This window comes from Humulus lupulus, chromosome 8 (assembly GCF_963169125.1).
Source record: "Humulus lupulus chromosome 8, drHumLupu1.1, whole genome shotgun sequence".
NCBI classification, from domain to species: Eukaryota; Viridiplantae; Streptophyta; class Magnoliopsida; order Rosales; family Cannabaceae; genus Humulus; species Humulus lupulus.
The window spans coordinates 36,521,953-36,541,566 of NC_084800.1; the positions used below are offsets into that span (position 1 = coordinate 36,521,953).

General features: G+C 33.8%; 2 protein-coding genes across 2 annotated transcripts; one reads left to right on the forward strand and one right to left on the reverse strand.

Annotated features, from left to right (window-relative positions):
- Window positions 1–8,571: 8,571 nt before the first annotated feature.
- LOC133796801 (uncharacterized) lies at window positions 8,572–15,738 on the reverse strand. The gene is made up of 12 exons (XM_062234465.1): window positions 15,351–15,738; window positions 14,823–14,887; window positions 14,221–14,319; window positions 13,731–13,863; window positions 13,039–13,098; window positions 12,040–12,099; window positions 11,819–11,941; window positions 11,549–11,620; window positions 10,907–11,044; window positions 9,963–10,124; window positions 9,339–9,443; window positions 8,572–8,760 (listed from the first exon to the last, which is right to left on the reverse strand). The coding sequence occupies exons 1-12, from the start codon at window positions 15,573–15,575 to the stop codon at window positions 8,725–8,727; spliced, it is 1,278 nt and encodes a 425-aa protein (XP_062090449.1). The 5' UTR covers window positions 15,576–15,738; the 3' UTR covers window positions 8,572–8,724.
- A 731-nt stretch (window positions 15,739–16,469) lies between these two features.
- LOC133796802 (proteasome subunit beta type-7-A-like) lies at window positions 16,470–19,354 on the forward strand. Its single transcript, XM_062234466.1, has 9 exons — window positions 16,470–16,641; window positions 16,725–16,892; window positions 17,417–17,558; window positions 17,905–18,001; window positions 18,085–18,154; window positions 18,239–18,343; window positions 18,597–18,695; window positions 18,785–18,872; window positions 18,967–19,354. Exons 2-9 carry the CDS (start codon window positions 16,755–16,757, stop codon window positions 19,041–19,043), a joined length of 816 nt encoding a protein of 271 aa, XP_062090450.1. The 5' UTR covers window positions 16,470–16,641; window positions 16,725–16,754; the 3' UTR covers window positions 19,044–19,354.
- Window positions 19,355–19,614: the final 260 nt, after the last annotated feature.

Genomic DNA, 19,614 nt, shown 5'->3' on the forward strand with positions numbered 1-19,614 from the left:
GCCATTAAGGAAAAGTATAAGAAATTCTCAAAGAATGAGAAGAATGAACACTTGCACATGCTGCATCACACTGTTTACGATGGTTCAGGTGACATTAGGGCCCACATTGACAAGCTCATGGGCCACTATCATAAACTTAAGGCCATGGATATGGACCTTGGTGAGGATTACATGGTGTGGTTGGTGATGGAGAACATTCCATCTCAGTTTGATGCGATCAGATCAAGCTATAATGCTCAGAAAGAGCAATGGACTGTTGGGGAGATGTCTGCTATTCTTGCCAAGGAAGAGGAGGACATGAGAAAAGGTAGGGCAAGAAGTATCTCCATGGTGACGAACCCAAACAATCCTCACAAGAGAAAGTTCACTTCCAACAACTCTAGTGACCAAAAGCATCCTAAGAAGAAAGCCAACCATCCTAAGGGAAATGGGCAAGCTACCTCATCTTCAACTGGTCATAAGAATGATTTTTTCAAAGGGAAGTGCAACTTTTGTCAATGCTTTGGGCATAAGAAAGTTAATTGTCGAAAACTCAAAGCTCACTTAGAGAAGAAAGGTAATTGTCTTGTGATGGTTTGTTTAGAGTCCAATATTATTGATGTGCCCTCAAACACTTGGTGGTTAGATACTGGAGCTACAATTCATGTTACAAATTCCTTGCAGGCAGTGACAAACCGAAGAAGACCGAGTAGGTTGGAGGAGCATGTATACATGGGAGACGATACTAAAGTCACAGTTGAATTTTTTGGGACTGTTAGACTGCAGCTAAATACTGGGCATTTTTTGGAGTTGCATGATGTTGCTTATTTACCCTCTATTAGGAGGAATTTGATTTCTGTATCTATTTTGGATAGACTAGGTTATAGTCTTCATTTTGAAACTGGAAAATTGACTTTGTATCGTGACTCTATGTTGGTTGGAAATGAAACTTTATGAGGAAACTTATATAAGCTTGATTTACATGATGTTGTTCCTGTTACTTCTACTTCTTCTTGTTCTTCTTCTCTTAATGCTATTGTTGGGTCAAAACGTGCAAGATCAGATTTGAAATCTTCTATGCTTTGGCATAAACGTTTAGGCCATATTTCTAGAGACAGAATGGAGAGATTGGCGAAAGATGGTGTACTTCAGGATCTTAATTTCTCTGATTTCACTGCCTGTGTTGATTGTATAAAAGGAAAGTTGACTGCCAAGGTTAGAAAGAGCAAGTCAGACAGGTGCACAGATGTATTGGAGACTATTCATACTGATATTTGTGGGCCTTTTGTTCCACCTGCTATGGGTGGTTATAGATACTTTATCACCTTCATTGATGATTTTTCCCGGTATGGTCATGCTGAGCTCATTCGTGAAAAATCTGAATCTTTGGATGCTTTTAAGATTTTCAAGACGAATGTTGAGCTTCAAAAGGGAAAGAAGATTAAAACTGTCAACTTTGATAGAGGTGGAGAATATTATGGATGTTATGATGAAACTGGAAGGAACTCTGGGCCTTTTGCCAAATACTTACAGGAATGTGGTATTGATGCAAGATATACAATGCCAGGGACGCCCCAACAGAATGGGATCACTGAAAGGAGAAATCGCACACTTCTTGACATGGTGCGCTGTATGTTGATTCATTCTAGCTTGCCAGAATTTTTATGGGGTGAGGCATTAAGAACTGCTGCTTATATCTTGAATCAAGTACCTAGTAAGTCTGTCCCAAAGACACCATATGAGTTGTGGTCGGGTAAGAAACCGAGTTTGCGTCATTTTCATGTTTGGGGATGTAAAGCTGAAGTAAGGCCCTATAACCCACAATCTAAGAAACTTTATCCGAAAACTATTAGTGGCTACTTTGTAGGTTACACTATTGGATCGAGGGGTTCCAGGTTCTATTGTCTTTCTCACACCATCAGAGTGATAGAATCAGATAGAGCTGTCTATTTTGAAGAAGAATTTGGTTCAAGTCTAGGGTCAAGAGAAATTGTATTCAGGGAAGAACGTGTTTATGTCCCTGTACCTGTTGCTTCCGCTTCCGCTCCTGTTGATGACCCTGTGATTGAACAGATTCTGGTAGAAACTCATGATGAACCTCAAAATCAAGACCAAGGTGAAAATCTTGATATTGGGGATGATGAAGCTATGGTGAGAAGATCACAGAGAACCCGCAGGTCTGCTATTCCTAATGACTACCTTGTCTATTTACAAGAACATGAGTTTGATGTGGGAGACACTTTTGAGCTAGTTACCTATCAAGAAGCTATGAATAGTCCTCAATCTGTGTTGTGGATGGATGCAATGAAAGATGAGTTGAATTCTATGTTACAAAATGAAGTTTGGGAGTTGGTTGAATTACCCAAAGGTTGCAGACCTATTGGATGCAAATGGGTGTATAAGATCAAACGCGACTCGAATGGGCAAGTGGAAAGGTATAAGGCTAGGCTTGTGGCTAAAGGCTATAGCCAGAGAGAAGGTATTGATTTCAAAGAAACCTTTTCACCTGTTTCCACCAAAGATTCGTTGCGAATTATTATGGCTATAGTTGCTCATTTTGATCTAGAACTCAATCAAATGGATGTGAGGACTGCCTTCTTGAATGGAGATTTATTTGAAGATGTTTACATGACTCAACCTATTGGTTTTGAGAAGTCTGGCAAAGAACACATGGTTTGCAAGCTCAAAAAGTCTATCTATGGGCTTAAACAAGCATCAAGGCAGTGGTATCTCAAGTTCGATATAATTGTCACTGCAAATGGCTTCAAGGAGAATGTAGTAGATCAATGTATATACATGAAGGTCAGTGGGAGCAGCTTTATTTTTCTAGTATTGTATGTTGATGACATCCTGCTTGCATCTAATAATTCTGATCTGTTGTCTGAGATGAAACAACTTTTGTTTAGCCATTTTGATATGAAGGACCTTGGTGAGGCTTCCTATGTGCTTGGGATTCAGATTCTTCGGGATAGGGCTAATGGTATTCTTCGTTTGTCTCAGAAGACTTACATTGATCGGATCTTGAAAAGATTCAATATGCATGCATGTTCTCCTGGGAAGGCACCAATAGTGAAGGGTGACAAGTTCTCAAAGGCTCAATGTCCACAAAATGATAAAGAGAGAGATGAAATGAAAATCGTTCCCTATGCATCACTGGTTGGTAGCTTAATGTATGCTCAAGTATGCACACTCCCTGATATTGCTTTTGTTGTCGGCGTGTTGGGTAGATACTTGAGTGATCCTGGTCTTAGCCATTGGAAAGCGGCTAAGAAAGTCATGAGGTATCTTCAGGGTACAAAGGATCATATGTTGACTTACCGGCGAGCTGACACTCTTGATATAGTTGGGTTCAGTGACGCCGATTATGCAGGATGCGTGGATGATAAAAAGTCCACTTCAGGCTACATTTATATGATGGCTGGAGGAGCTGTTTCATGGAAAAGTGTCAAGCAGACACTCACAGCTTCTTCTACGATGGAGGCAGAGTATATGGCGTGTTATGAGGCTACTTGTTAAGCAATATGGTTGCGGAATTTCATTTCAGCATTGAGTGTTGTAGACTCTATTTCGAGGCCGCTGAAATTGTATTGTGACAACTCCGCAGCAGTAGCTTTCTCTAAGAACACTAGGAGTACTTCTCGCTCAAAGCATATTGATATAAAGTACTATTTTGTTAAAGAGAAAGTCGTTGAGTCCCTCATTTCTATTGAGTACACGCCTACCACTAGCATGTTGGCAGACCCACTAACGAAAGACTTACCTATATGTGTGTTTTTATAACACGTTGCCCGAATGGGATTGTCAGGAGCCTAGCTTGTTGAGCTCAGTGGGAGTTTTGTTATTTATGTATTGAACATGCTAGTATTTTGTATGGATTGCTTATAGCTTGTGTTTTATTCTGAACATGCATAATGATAATTGAAGTCACTTCTTCTTGTTGCTATTACGTATATATGTTTATATATGTATATACTATTGTTCAACGAAGTGACAGGTACAAAAGAAGATGAATGCGCATAGTCTCAATCAATTGTACCTCATGCATGTTTGGTTTGATAGTTAATGGTTGTTATGATATTTAAATGTCTACAGGGCCATGTCATGTGTAATATTTGTATCTTATCGGTATAATATTATGTATGATTTATTTGATTGTCATATATGTGTTAGACAATATTATAGTGGTTTGATTATATTGTCCAAGAGAATGTTAGAATTTTATATGGACTAATATAATTACAAACATAATTCCATTATCACAATCATTTTCTAGAGTGTCTACGAATAGTTAAAGACCATAATGGGATGGTTAATATTAATCTAATTGCAATTGAGACACATGGTAGCACCCTAAAGACTATAGGTTGACACATTAAACCATAGTCCACCATATCTAATAATATAAGCCCAATAGACCCAATATACCCCTTAGGGTAAGAAGGCATACGAGACATATATAGAACATATGTGTTGTTAAGTAAATATAGACGTATGTGGTTTTGGTAAGGGTTATTTTCCATAAGTTCTCTCTTGTATTGTTTTTCTAATATTGTTTTGTGTAGATCGTGAGATATTCAAGGATGAACATTGGAGACTCAATGTCAGTTATGTTTCATCTCTATATATTCAATTCAATGCTCTAAATAAAATGTGTTCCTGGATTGTTGTATGAGTATGTAATGTTGATTTGAATCTGAGTTATGAATTTAATGCTCATAATCGTGATTTCTTGGTGAAAGTTATGCACACTTTATTTTTAGGTAGCCCAACCCAACGTGCTGCTTGGATTGCTTCACCTTTTTCTTCTTAAACTAAGCAATGATTGTTGGTTTGATTTTCATAGCTTATAACTTTAAGAACTCAACTGTGTTTCGAAATCTACGCCAAAATCACTCCAAAGTCCAAAACTATTCTATCACTTTTTTTAGGGAATTCTATCGCCTTATTTTGGGGTAAAATATTAAAGATATGGTAATTCAATTAACCTTTCTACTATGTTCTCTATTTTCATCCTAGAAAGTTAGAACTACATAAAAAAATATTGTCCAATACCACCCTATCATAGTCTCCAGACGTAACTTAAGTGCACTAATAATATCCCACTACTGTTTTTTTTTTTAAAAACAATACTATTACTGTAATTAATTATTTGAACTTAGAACTTTATATATCATTGAATAATTATTTTGATCTATAATATGGTTAGTATATATTAAAATATTATATTTATTTTTCGAATTATTATTTTATTATATATAAGTAAAATTTTGAATTTTGAGTTTGTTTTAGAATTTTCAGCCAAAAAAAAGTGAAAAGTAATGGAACTTTAGTAAAAACTGACGTTTTTTTTAAAGAGATAAAAACTTTGACGTTATTCAAACAATAGTTAATATTATTACAAAAACAATATCTTATAATAAAAACTATCATTTATAACAAAATTATTACAATAATATATTTTTCTACTTTAAAAAAATAGCGCATTGTGACTTGTTTTAATCATTGCGAAATAGTATAAGTTCATAAAATGATAATATTAATTCTTTAACATAGAATTACTACTTTATATAATATAATTTAAAAACTATTGTTTTTTTAATATTACCTGTTATAAAAGTGTCAAGAATACAGCATCATGGTCTTGATAATTTTAATAAAATTTTATCCTTGTCAATGACCATTATACATATTTTTATACTTTAGTTTAATAAAACATTAGCTAAAATGTCATTACCATGTACATAGGTGACAGATAACATAGTCTATAACCAATTAGAATGAGATTTCGAGTTGGTCTTCATAATGTTAAGACCATTTTACATATTTTATATTTTGCCTTTATCAACATCTTATTTCCTTTTGTAGTTATTTTTTTTTAAAAAAAAAAATCAGATTATTTTTTTAAACGCTGGCAAGTAGGGATGCATATTTTCTCCATGGGGATGGGGCCCTGCAAGGACCCACCAATGGGGAACGGGGCGGAGACATGGATAACTTTCAATCCCCGAATATTAAATGGGGCGGGAACGAGAATAGCATTCTCCGCCTCGATGGAGCTCTATTTAAATTTTTATATATTTTTGTAATATTTTATATGTTTATTTATGTGTTTTTGTAGTATAGTAGTAAATTTTTTAATATTTTGAATTTTATTTAGGATAGTGTTTAATATTTTAAATGATAAATATTGTGCAATATTTTAATTTACATATAATTTACGATTTTTATTTTAAAATTTTAATTTAAAATTTATTTTTTAAATAAATGGGTTCTCTATGGGGATTCCCCGCTCCAATAGGGAATTCCCCACCCCGTCCCCGACGGGAAATAAGCGGGGACGGGGATTAGAAATATAAATGGGGACGGGGACGAGGGAGCACTCCCCACCAATTCTCCGTCCCGTGTGCATCACTACTGACAAGTCTCTCATTCGGTACTCTACGAGTACCAAATGACACCAAATAGACACTATTCATATATTACTTCAAAAAATGACAATTTTTCAAAGTGAAATTTACTCATTTTGCATCATGTGTTTTTACAAAGTATCATTTCGGTACCCTCTATTTTTAATAATGTTCATATGGTACCTTATATTTTAAAATCATACATATTTGTTTGATAAATAAAATTTTATCAATATTACCAAAATTTTATTAATTTATGTAATTAAGTAATTAAATTTGAATTTAGAACTCATATAATTTAGAGTAATTTGATTAAATTGATAAAATTTTATTAATTAAATTTAAAATTAGGGTATCAAATATGTTCGATTTCAAAATATAAGGTACCAAATACATATAATTTTAAAATACAGAGTACCAAATATATATTATTGTAAATACGGAGTACCAAAACAATATTTTACATAAAACACAGGATACTAAACTGTTACCTAAAGTAAAACATATATGCTTCTAATTAAGCCTAAATATTTTCTTCTATCTTCCGGTAACTAATTTTTTGTCCATTCAAGGAAGGAATGAATACAATGATCGACTTTAAATCAGATATTTACAATGTCACCTTGTCGTTGTTATGCTTTCCCTAAAGCATGTGGCTCAAATACTGTTTGTGCTATGCTAGCATTTGAAATGTTACTTTATAATAGGGAGACTTTAGGTTCTATGCACATAAATACTCTTTCCATTAATGATCCTCCAACCATGTTTGGACAAAAAATTTCATTTCATAAATACTTCTCCCATTAATGTGCACCCATGATTAATTTGTGTGTTCTACATTAAAAATTTAAGCCTTTAAATATATTAAACATGTAAATCTTGAAAAAATAATCAGATTAAAAAAAACAATCAACAAAAACGGACATTTAAGCAAAAAGATATGGCTCACTAAAATTTTCATCAAATTTCAGTGCAGAGCATCGATATAAGCATCGATGTACCATCAATTTTGCATCATTTTAGCCAAAAATCAAGTTTTTATGATTGCATCAAAAAAACACCGAAACAACATCGATTTTACATCGAAAAATAATCATTTTGGCAACAAAAAAAAACCAAGTTTTCAAGATTGCATCGAATTTGCATAGTTTTGGCCAAAAAATCAAATTTTGTTGATGCATCATTAATTGCATCGAAATAACATCATTTTTATACAAAAAAAAATAATGAAAACGATGTTATTTCGATGCTTCTTCGATGCAATTGCGATGCATCCACAAAAATTAATTTTTTGGCCAAAATTGTACAAATTCAATGTAAATTCGATGCAATCTTGAAAACTTTGTTTTTTTTTTTTTGCGAAAACGATGATTTTTCGATGCAAAATCGATGACATATCGATGCTCTACGCTAAAATTTGACAAAAACTTTGGTAAGCCATAACTTTTTACTTAAATGTTCATTTTAGTTGATTTTTTTTAATCTTATCAAGATCTACACGTTTATCATATTCAAAACCTTAAATTTTTTATGTAGAACACAAAAATCAATCATGAGTGTACATTAATGTGAGAGAGAGTGGAAAATTTAATGAAAGGAGTATTATAGTCAAAATTATACAAAATGACATATATTTGGAATGCCTATTAAATTGTTCATATAGATGAAATAGAGTATATTATTAACCATATAAGCTGAAATTTCCCACAAGTATTATGTAAATAGTATGCACCCTATATGTTTTTTGAAAGGTTCATCTATACATGTCTCGCCTTTTGAAGATTCATGCATGCTTTTTTTTAGTGGAACATATACTACAATTACATGTAAATTGGCAACTATTTTGTTCTTTTGAATATAAAGAATATTACACAGTGCCTAGAAGCTTTTCTGCATGCTTAAAAAAAAATGCAAGCTAGTGTTGGAAAAAGAATGTTATTTTAATAAAGTTCTCCAAGTGCTTTGAATAATGTCAAACTTCGAATTGGGTTCCAGCAGTGATCTAAATTTTGGCCTAATTTTATCTATTTTTGCATTATTATTTCTTTTGTAGAAAATTTAAAAATAAGTGCGGACTTTTTCTTAAAAATAATAATAAAACCATGTTGGCATTTATTATTTTTCCCATTTTTAAAAGGTCTCATTATTGCATGCACCATGAAAAATTATGCACAACGCAACTAAATCACAAAACTAGTTGGCAGCAATAAACTAGTGCTAGACATAAAGCCCCAAGTTGATATAAGTATGTATAAACTTTGATACAATCCCCCAAAAAGAATTACCGCGACCATTTTTCATGGCCTTGTTGAAACAAAACTTACAGAAACATTCACCTTCAAAAGAACCACCATCTACGCTGCCGCCGTGTACTCTGCAACAGTCACAGCATGGCGTAAGAACATAGAATTTACAACATTGAAGGAAGTAAAATGAGAACATGTGATAAACACAAACTAAGTTTTTCTTGAATAATCCATACAGCATATCGTGTAAAAACATTCTTTCTTTAAGTTAGATTTGCATAAGGTAGAACGAGAGGACAAAGGAGCAGCCATTCGGACAAATATGTACAAATTAATGTGGTCATACATAGCCATAGAGTGCAAGGTAGTTTTGTTCTAACAGGCTAGCAGAAACAATTTTTTGCGTCTTTCCAGGCAGAAAATGGAGAATTAAAAACCTGCTGTCCCCATTTTTCATGTCTCCACCATGTCCCACCAATATAAGTTGTCACTATTGGTGGAACATAGTGGAGACATGGAAAATGGGGACAGGAGATTTCTATTCGAAAATGGATCAGTCCAACAAATGACAGAAGCCGGGAATGGAGGAAAACTGGGCAAATTAATAGTTGCTTCACGCATTGTTCAAAAAAAATATATATATAGTTGCTTCAAGCAAGTAGTTTTTGTAAATTCAAGTTGATTAATAATTCAGAAAAATAAAAACCTTCTGATTCTGATCTTGAGACTTCAGTATAACAGGTTGAGAGAGGACAGCATTATCAATGTTTCGTACATAGGGTCGTACCTTCTCCTCCAACAACTCATTCAACTGCATATTAAAAGATATTATTAATCTGACTTCAAAAAATAAAAGTTATGGTTTTATTGGTAATTAATATGGCTATCAGATATACAAATAATAAATTGCAACAGTACTCAGAAAACAACACACTAGAGCAGCTGCTAATGAAAATTTTACACCCATTGCATGTCGTGTATTTTTGTTAGCCTCTATATAGTTTTTTTTCAACTATCTTTATTCCATGTTTGTATTAATCAATGCTTCCTGAATTTCATTAGTCAATACCTCAATTTAATTTGCATTAGATTGTATTCCTTCCTCTTCATGATCCTTCCAGTATTGGAAGAACAAAAGATTCTGGCACGAACAGTGATTTCAAATCTCTACCCTTATTATATATATATATACATAAATATTTCCAACCTTTTCCCCCCACTCCCTCCTCACACCTTTCTCTCCTATCAAGCACAGCACAAAAGTTTATTGAGATGGACAAAAAAATAAACATTCATTGTTCCGTCCATGTAAAACTCAGAGGACACTAACCTTTTCTTGGCGCCATTTGTTTTCCCACTGAGCATCCAAAATCTTATCAGCAAGTTCTCTTTGGGCATTAAGAAGGATGGTCATCTCATACAACTTTTCAGGATCTTTTAGGTCCTCCTTGCTCCATGAAGAGGCATTCAAAGGAAGGTCCAACTCCTGCGACTGATACAATTAATTTGGAAGGATTATACCCTCTCCATGTTCCTGACATATCATATATAATCTAATGTACTGCCTGAGCTTTTACCCTTCTATAAATTAAAGGAAGCTAGAAATATGTAGAAAAGAACAAGAAACAATCATACAAAGGGATAAAAACAATTAATATATACAGACATGCATGCAGAAGAGGGACTTATCTGTGTATTGAAAAAGGAAAAAGAAAAAAACACTAACACTGAGACAAAGTTGCAAAATAAAAAAAAAAATTACAGGGCTCAAACTACAGCTAATGCATTTCAAGAGAGTTTTTTAAAAAAAAAAAATACATTTGCTGTCACATAATATAACTTACTTTATCTGTGGCTAGAATAATATCACAGAATGAGTTCATGAACTCCTAAAAAATAATTATTGGAATGTGTAGGAAAGATAGTTGGAAACAACCTTAATCTATTTCTAGGTTTAGTGACGTCCTGATGATACAGCACAAAAAATTTGACAGTCAGCCAAATACAAAACACATCAGCTTTGAACGGATTCCTTCCTAGACAAGCTGATATTGTTTTACACTTTCTCAGCCATCTAAAAATTCTTATGTAATCACCAAGTAAAATAGGTCACTAACTATACCCCCCCCCCCCCCCCCCCCCCCACCAAAATAAAATAAAATAAACAGTAGAGTGTTATGATGTATATTTTTAACAAAATTAACAGCCTAAAGCCCGTGGAAATGTTGAAAACAAGACTATATCAGAACAATAACGAATCCAGATGGTACTTACACCCCAATTCTTTGGCCTTTGAGGAGGCATGAAATTCATTACTTCTGCTTCTAGCGCCTTCTTGGCTTTGTAGTATGGGACATTTTTCACTATAACAGGATCCTCCCTGGCACGAGCGGGATCTATGGAGATTAAGGCCTGTCATAAATTAATGAATTTCTAAATCATTTATTTCCACAAAACTGAATATTAAAATCAACTGCACAAGTAAAGCCTTTTTCAGAAATTCACAAGTTTGAATATAATCTTTATAAAAATCTAAATATATTCAAACTGGATATTTAAGATTGAACATATACTTACACACACACACGCACATAGACAGAGGATTTGGATTGAACATATACTTGTAATCTTTATAAAAATCTAAATATATTCAAACTGGATATTTAAGATTGAACATATACTTACACACACACGCACAAAGACAGAGGATTTGGCAAAGGGAGGAAAAATTTACACGAAATCTTAATGGCTGAATTACCATTCCTTACCATCAGCTTCTTATTCAACTTAAGCATTTTGAACATAACATTTTTCACCTACAAAGTATCTATAAAATCTTATGGTCTATATGAGAACCACACTCCAGTGACTGCCAAAAATTCAAACATTTTACACATGCATTAGTATAGTTCTTACTTCCTGCAAGTACTCCCATCCAGGTTTTCTCTTAGCCACAACATCGCGGAGTTGATCATATCGCATGGATTCCTGATTCGCAATATGATAGAGTTAAATCACTATGGAAAATACAATGCGAATAGCACTATCATTGTTTAATTAATCAAAAAAATAAAAGTACACAAGAATAATCTTCATTTGGAAGAAGTAACAGTTTTGAATCCCAAGAGAAGAGGAAATTAAAATAAGCTCAATAGGACTGGAGAAGGCATAATAAACCAGCAACACCTTGTATTGCCACCAAATTTTCTTCTTGATACTCTCATCATATTCAAAACCACCCACGACCTCAGGCAAGGTAAACAACCAAAATGCAGCAATACTGGGATCCTTCATGCTATGAACTATATGCTGAAACAAAGGAATGACAAAATATTAAATAAAAACAAGAGATCTGAACTCAACCAAAATAGTAGGCACAAGGAAAGAGAACAAAATCTGACACTTGCCTCAAAGGGATAATCCATCTTTTTCATAACATTGTAGGCTTTCCAAGGAGGTTCCATAATCTGCAGAAAATATAAAATTAGTCTTGATGAATGAAACACAACCATTAAGTGTGAACTGCAAATAAAGTTGAATAGATATAAAAGACTGGGCCCAACTCCAATATACAAACTCTCAGTGGGTGTTTGGTATGGGTTGGGAATGAGAATCTAAAAAACTTTCTATGTTTGGTTTAAATTTTAAGGAGTAAAGTAATAATTTGTGTGGGCCCCACATATATTTTAAGGGTAAAGTGAACCCTTTTGTACACAAGAGTTTAATATTACTTCTATCCTAAGTCCATCTACACTTTTCAAGACAACTCAATTACTCAAAACAAACATCTCCTCAATGCCTACAGTTTTAGCTAAGTATAGCCATGCCTTGCAATTCAGAAGGTTATCTTGGATTCTTACTACCCAATTATTTTCTGAATGAAGCACAAAATTGTATTTGATTTAGTCACAATTGGAAATCAATATATGTCAAAATAGCATTCAGAAAGCTGCTATCATTTATATATTTCAAGGAGCTTTTTTGTCTTCAAATGACAACTGTGCTGTTAACTCTCTCTCTCTCTCTCTCTCTCTCTCTCTCTCTTCAAATGGCTTAACTGTGGTGTTACCATGGATAGCTGTGTTTTTCTTTCTGCATATTTAGGTACCATTTTTCTTTTTCAACGAAACCAACTGAAATTTAAATTTATCAAATACGGAACCAAATTGCCTTTCTTAACCAAGTGAAAAGGATATGATATTGAGTAAGAACTATAGATCAATCTTTTATTTTTAATATTTATGCCAGGGATTTCTGCTTAGCATAAATATTGCACCTCCTATAAAATTCAACTTTGGAGAAAGTGTCTGCTAGGAAATAAATAAATATAGAGTAAACTGAATAGAACATTGGCAGCAAACAATTTGATTTGAGAGTTCTCCTAATAAAAAAATAAAAAAACTCACATCATCTGCAGAAATCCTGACTTGTAATTTGTGTTTGCATTCTGGACAACACATTACACCCTGCAATACTAGAAAGCATTTCATGTACCTCTAATATTAATATGTTAAATATATATACATATTGAGTATGTCCGGAAAGAATAAAATTAAAAAATATGCATACCTTATCAGTTCCAAACTCAGACAAATAATTATATTAGTAAAGTATATTTTTTTAAAAGGGTAATTACCATTTTGGCCCCTGAGTTTTATAAAAGTTACCAATTGGACCCTGTGTTTTGTTAAATGACAATTTAGACCTTGTGTTTTACAAAATGAAACAAAAAAGTAACCTAGACTAGATTTTGGTCAAACTTTTTTTTAATATGAGTTTATATCAGTTTTTATATTAATTTTTAATTCAATAATGTTTTATTTGAGAATATTAAATTCACTAATATATAAAACTAGGGGCATTTTGGTCCTATTAGAAAAAGTTTAACCAAAATATGGTCCACGGTACTCTTTTGATCCATTTTACATAACGCATGGTCCAAATTGTCATTTAACAAAACATAAGGTCCGACCCATAACTTTTCCAAAACACAGGATCCAAAGTAGTATTTACCTTTTTTTTTTAATAATAGTAAAGTATATTGGGGAGTCATATGATTATTTGTACTTGCATCATGCATAAACTATTAAACAATTACCGTTCCATCACAGGTTGGGCAATCTTTAGATGGTAATGGTGCATGGAGATCGACGGTAGATGGAAGGTGAATCAACTCAGCCCGATTACCAGCAATGGCATCTGCAATGCATTCAGCCGTCGCCTTCTCACCACTGCATGAGAATATATAGGGGATAGAAATGTAATAGATTATAATCGATATGCTTAACTGAAAGCATAATGTAGAGGCCACGGATACTTTTCCGCTTTAATTTTCATTGGACAAATTTGAACACGTTGACAAGAGCCAAAATCCCATACTCAAGTACCCACTTGATTCACCAATTTTTTATTAAATCTACTGTTAGCTGAAACTTTAAGAATATTTGTCTGTTGGCATTTTACGCACCATAGAATGAGGTTAATAGAGAAACAACTACCATTTTGTCATTATTGAAGAAAACATATTTAGCTCATAAACTTACATGGTCCACACCTTAAGAGTCAAAGCTGGATGGAAAAGAATTTACCTTTTCAATTGGTAATTTTTTACTTGATATTGCACCCTTCCTGATCCTCTGCACATAGTGCAGCGCAATGCCTGCCATCCGTTGCAGGTTTCACAGTTCCTGCACTTCAAGACCAATCTCAAATAGGAATTCCAACCTCAACAAAAAACCATGCACTAATAATTACTTCGAAATTCAGCCACAATAGACATTAAGCATTCACATAAATGGACTCCATAAAAGTAGTAATATATCAAATTTGCAAGTGCATTTTTTTTAATAAAAAAAAACTAAAAAAGTTCTGCAACAAGCAACGATTATTGAAGTCGGGCCTTCTCATTCCAGGAAATCAAATTACAATAATTAGTTACGGGAAGCTTGGCTCAAACAACTTTAAGCTATTGCTTCACAGGCACTGATTGCAAATACATTTCAAAAGGAAGAGTGCATGATAAGATAGGACTTTTCTTTTTCTAAAAAGTATCTATATAATTGCGGCATTGCACTGGTATATAATATATATAGAGGGCAGAGAAGCATATAATCGACAATCACGTTAAAATAGAAGACCACAATGAAGATCACAGGGGCCACAAGGAAATTAAAGGCGATGCTGGCATTACCTCTGACAAATCACCTTTTTTCCCAGATCCCACGCTATGTCATAAGTCCCTAGAGTAGCTACAGCCTGCATTTAACCAATGTTGAAAATGTATAATTTCACAAGAACAGACAAGACAATGCAGTATTAATTGTCATTCCAAGAGTATCAAAACCCAGTAACAGACTTATTCCATTACAAATATCGTCCAAATGATAAATAATATTAAAACAAAAGTTTGAACCCACCCATGAAGGCAAATTAATATGAAGAACACATGCAGATGACCCATGTATCCAAATGGCTAATACAAACCAAAAAATAGCAGCGAAATTCTCACAGTTTGATTAATTTTACGTACTCTAAGAACTCAAAATACAACGTTAAGGTCCACTGAGACAATTCAACAAGCACCTGGTGGGCCATAACAGCAGACAAATTCACATAATAGATATACATAAAACCCAAACAAACAAAATTTATACAAAAAAAGAAAGAATGAAAAAAAAAGGGATCGTAAAGTACAGTCGAGGGCATAAAAACAACTCACAAAAATTGAAGCGTAAGAGAGCTTAGAGAGTAACTCGGGGACGCCAAAGCCGCGAGGAGCAGAGCCGGCAATGTCGATAGCGACTGTAAAAGGAGATAGAACAAGCTTAATGGGGAAGTCGAAAATGTCAATGAGTTGTTGGCCATAGCGAGTTGTGAAGAGCTTGTACTGAATATCAGCGAACTTCTTCAAGCTCTTGACTAGCCGTTCTGTTCCTCGAGACATTGCAATTTAGCGAAACATCAAGATAGCGTAGAGGATAGAATACCCAGGAGTAGCCGGCTTATATTGGCAGAACTGATCATAAGTGGGTATATGTTTAGGGCCAAACATTTTGGGATGTTTCTGGGCTTGGGCTTCATCCTCGTCTTCTTTCTGGGCTAAAGTACACAAGTCTCTGAAATTATACCCAAAAAGATTTTTTTTATTATGCTCAGGTTCAACTTTTTACTTACACAGTTACTATCCCCGTTAGAAAGTAACAACAATACTAACGGTGGTGCAAGTAAAGTTGAACTTTGATTATTTTTCTGTAAAATAAATAATTTAGGCAGTATAATTAGATATTTTTACCACAAATATTCCATAAGTTTATAATAAAAGTTAATAAAAAAATAATATTTATGACTAAAGTACTTAAATTATACAAAATATTACACTTAAGTACTTAAATTATTTTTTTTTGTCATAAAAGTACTAAATTTTAACTTTTACTTATACGTCATTTACTTTGTCGTTAAATAGTAATGTCAAGTACTATTAGTGCAAGTAAAAGTTAAACTTGTGTACTTTTGCTAGGTATTTAAGTGCAAAATTTTGTATAATTTAAATACTTTCGCTTCAAAAATTTATAATATTGTGGGTTTGATATTTGAAGCAGTGAGGGGATAAACTTTGAAGCACTTGAAAATGGATGTAATTTCATATTTGTTTTTTATTAATTAAAATAATTTTATTTTAACTGATAATTTTAAAATAATTTGAATCCATTAATTTATTAAGTAGAGGGTAATTCGGACCTAATGCACCATTTTTTACAAATTTTACAAATACAGGGTACCATTAGTAATTTTTAGTATTAAAAGGTACAAAATCTATATTTCATTCAAAAAAGCAGGATAGCAAATAGGTACATTCCCTTCATTTTATTTACAATGATTTTCTTTTCTTGTACTCGAGACTACAGGAGGAGATTGGTGGTGTTTAGGAGGAGCCAAACTGATCGTCTCTTCACTTTGATCTCGATTTCTTCTTCTCAAATCGATTAGGTTTCCTCTTCCAACTCTCACAGGTAATTTTCTTCTCTTTTCTTCTTCGTCTTCTTTACATTTTGCCTTCTTTACGTGACTTTCTTTCCGTTTCTGTGGGCTTTAGGTGTCTTCTATTCCGTGTTTGCAAGTCAGAATGTCGAAGTTTGATCTTCCGTCCAAGGGTGGGTTTAGTTTTGATCTTTACAGAAGAAACGCTATGCTTTCGGAGAAAGGTTTTCGGCAACCATCTTATCGAAAGACTGGTACTACTATTGTCGGTCTAGTTTTTCAGGTGCACCTTGTTTTCATTCAAATTAATTCTTTTTGTTATCGATAGTGTCTTTCTCAATTAGGGCTTATTTGATTCAAATGTGCAAGTGTAACTTAAAACCGTATAATCCGTACATGAAATTAGCAACTTTAAGGACCTTGGATCGATGTATTTATGGTTACTTTTAGTTATTTAGATGAAACTTACTAGAGTTTTAGGATGCTAAGCTGATTCTTTGCGTGGTAGAAATAGGAAAAACGAAATTGGCAATTTGCAAATGTATTATTGAATTATTAAAATTGAAACTATGGATAAACCCAATTTTAAGACAATTGGTTTTGATTTGTAATCAGGGTTTACCATTTCAATAAGATATAGTCATTTATGTTTGAACTTGCATACCATTGTTTTTTTTTTTTGGATGAAAATTTAGCTAGATCTTTTGTTGTCTTTGCAACTACATATTGGGCAGCTTCATAATTTTCCAGTTGACGGCTTTGACACTTTATGTACTTATAGTTTTGACTTTTCATTCTTTTCTTCAGGATGGTGTCATTCTTGGAGCAGATACAAGGGCCACCGAAGGACCCATAGTTTGTGATAAGAATTGTGAAAAAATTCATTATATGGCTCCCAATATTTACTGTTGTGGTGCGGGAACTGCTGCTGATACTGAGGCAGTAACAGGTATATTTGATTGTATTAAGAACACCATACAATGCATTCATGATTCAACATTTTACATCTTACATGTGTTCTAGTGGGTAATAATTTTATCTCTAGTGTTTTTTTTTTTTTTTTACTTTATATAGTGTGAAGTAATAACCTATTCTCTCAGTATTATCACTTTGGAACCCACGTGGGGTAAGGCAAGTGGTCAAGTCCATGGTTTGTTTGTTCCCATGAGTCTGGGTTTGATTCCTCATGGGAATCAATATGCTAGAGTGTTTTTGCCTTCTGAAGGTTATAGTTTTTAGTGGTATGACAATTATCAAAGTGAAGGAATCATTGTTACGTGTTTGTATTTTTGTAGATATGGTCAGCTCCCAACTTCAGCTCCATCGCTATCACACTGGGCGAGAATCTAGGGTTATTACTGCCCTCACCCTACTTAAGAAACACCTTTTCAAGTTGAGTTCTTTTCTTTTAAGATTTCCACAATTAATTATTCTCCTGGTGGTGTTATTATTCTAACTGTTAATTTGTTGTTTAGCTATCAAGGTCATGTCTCAGCTGCTTTGGTTCTCGGTGGTGTTGATGTCACTGGGCCTCATTTACATACCGTAAGTTATTGTTTTCAGCCTTTTAGACAGAATGCTCAATTTATGCTTGACACACTATGAAGCTAATATTGCTTGCTTTGGCAGATCTATCCTCATGGTTCTACCGATACATTGCCTTTTGCTACAATGGGATCTGGTTCTCTTGCAGCAATGTCAGTATTTGAGACTAAATACAAAGAAGGATTGACTGTAAGTTAGTCTTTCATATTTTAAACCTTATGTGTGCGTGAGTAAGTGAAGAGTATTGCTGAAATTACCTTGATACTATTAGAACATAGAATCTTATTAACAGCAGTGATCATTAATGGAAATTTAATATACTTGCAGATGCTTTAATGAGTTTTACATGTATTTGGTCTTGCTGGTATGTGAAATAACTTCTGTTTGGGCAAGTTATAAATGGTCTAAACCTTTTTTTTACCTGCTTTCTGTTTTGGTGCAGAGGGATGAAGGAGTAAAGATCGTAACTGAGGCAATATGCTCTGGTATTTTTAACGACTTGGGCAGTGGAAGCAACGTCGATGTTTGCGTAATAACCAAGGTATGTTGTTTCCATCAGTCTATCATCATTGGAGAAGGAAGTATTATCATGATGCTAATATAAACTTCACTTCCTGACACATGTTTCAGGGGCATAAGGAGTATTTGAGGAACCATTTGATGCCCAATCCTCGCACCTATGTCAGTGAAAAGGAATATAGATTTTCCGAGAAGACTGGTTAGAACACACAAGCTTGACTTGATGTTTGATCAGCTTAGTTGTTGAACCTTAAAGTCCCTGTTAGCTAATCAAGATTGGTTGAATTTTGCAGAGGTGCTTTTAACAAAGATTACTCCATTGAAGGAGAAGGTGGAAGTGATTGAAGTAGGAGATTCAATGGAAGAGTGAAAGCTGGAGAAGCAGATGGGTATTTCTTGCAAGTTTTAAGGATGGAATACATGTATTCTACTTGTTCTTTCCTCTCGAGTTCATTGTGTCATTTTATTTAACATTTATGCGGTCTTTGCTTCTGGATCTCTCGCTTGTGGCCAAAGAAACTGTTTGGTTGGTACGTGGTAGTGTCAAAACAATAGAGTACCACCTATCCTATCTGCCTTAGGAGTTCACATTCATCATGAGAACCATACAAGACTTTACGAGTACATTGTTCTATCTTTTAGAAATGACACAAGAATATGCATAAGTTGCCTATTTTGAAATGCTTTAGGCACAAAGTTTGCCTTCTTTGTGGTGATAAATTAGAAGTTGAAGCCCCCATTCTCAATGAGAATGGTTTCATTTCATATGGTTGTGAAGATTGGCCATAGAAATCGATCATCAATTGCTTGTGTCAATGGGAAATTCCTTTCTTCTAAACGAAAAACACCTTCCAAGTTTTTTTTTAAAAAAAAAAAAAGACGCGTGAGATTAAATTTTAAAAGAGTATCTAGTATTCTAATCCACGTGTAAATTTTTTTTT

Bases quoted from the DNA above. Each gene is read 5' to 3' on its own strand.
- LOC133796802 (XM_062234466.1), top strand. From the start codon at position 16,755: ATGTCGAAGTTTGATCTTCCGTCCAAGGGTGGGTTTAGTTTTGATCTT. The intron at 18,696-18,784 runs GTATGTTGTTTC...CACATGTTTCAG, and splicing joins ATGTTTGCGTAATAACCAAG to GGGCATAAGGAGTATTTGAG. The intron at 18,873-18,966 runs GTTAGAACACAC...TGAATTTTGCAG, and splicing joins TAGATTTTCCGAGAAGACTG to AGGTGCTTTTAACAAAGATT.
- LOC133796801 (XM_062234465.1), bottom strand. From the start codon at position 15,575: ATGTCTCGAGGAACAGAACGGCTAGTCAAGAGCTTGAAGAAGTTCGCT. The intron at 14,320-14,822 runs GTAATGCCAGCA...CTTGAAGTGCAG, and splicing joins AAAAAGGTGATTTGTCAGAG to GAACTGTGAAACCTGCAACG. The intron at 11,942-12,039 runs GCAAGTGTCAGA...CCTTTGTTTCAG, and splicing joins AGATGGATTATCCCTTTGAG to CATATAGTTCATAGCATGAA.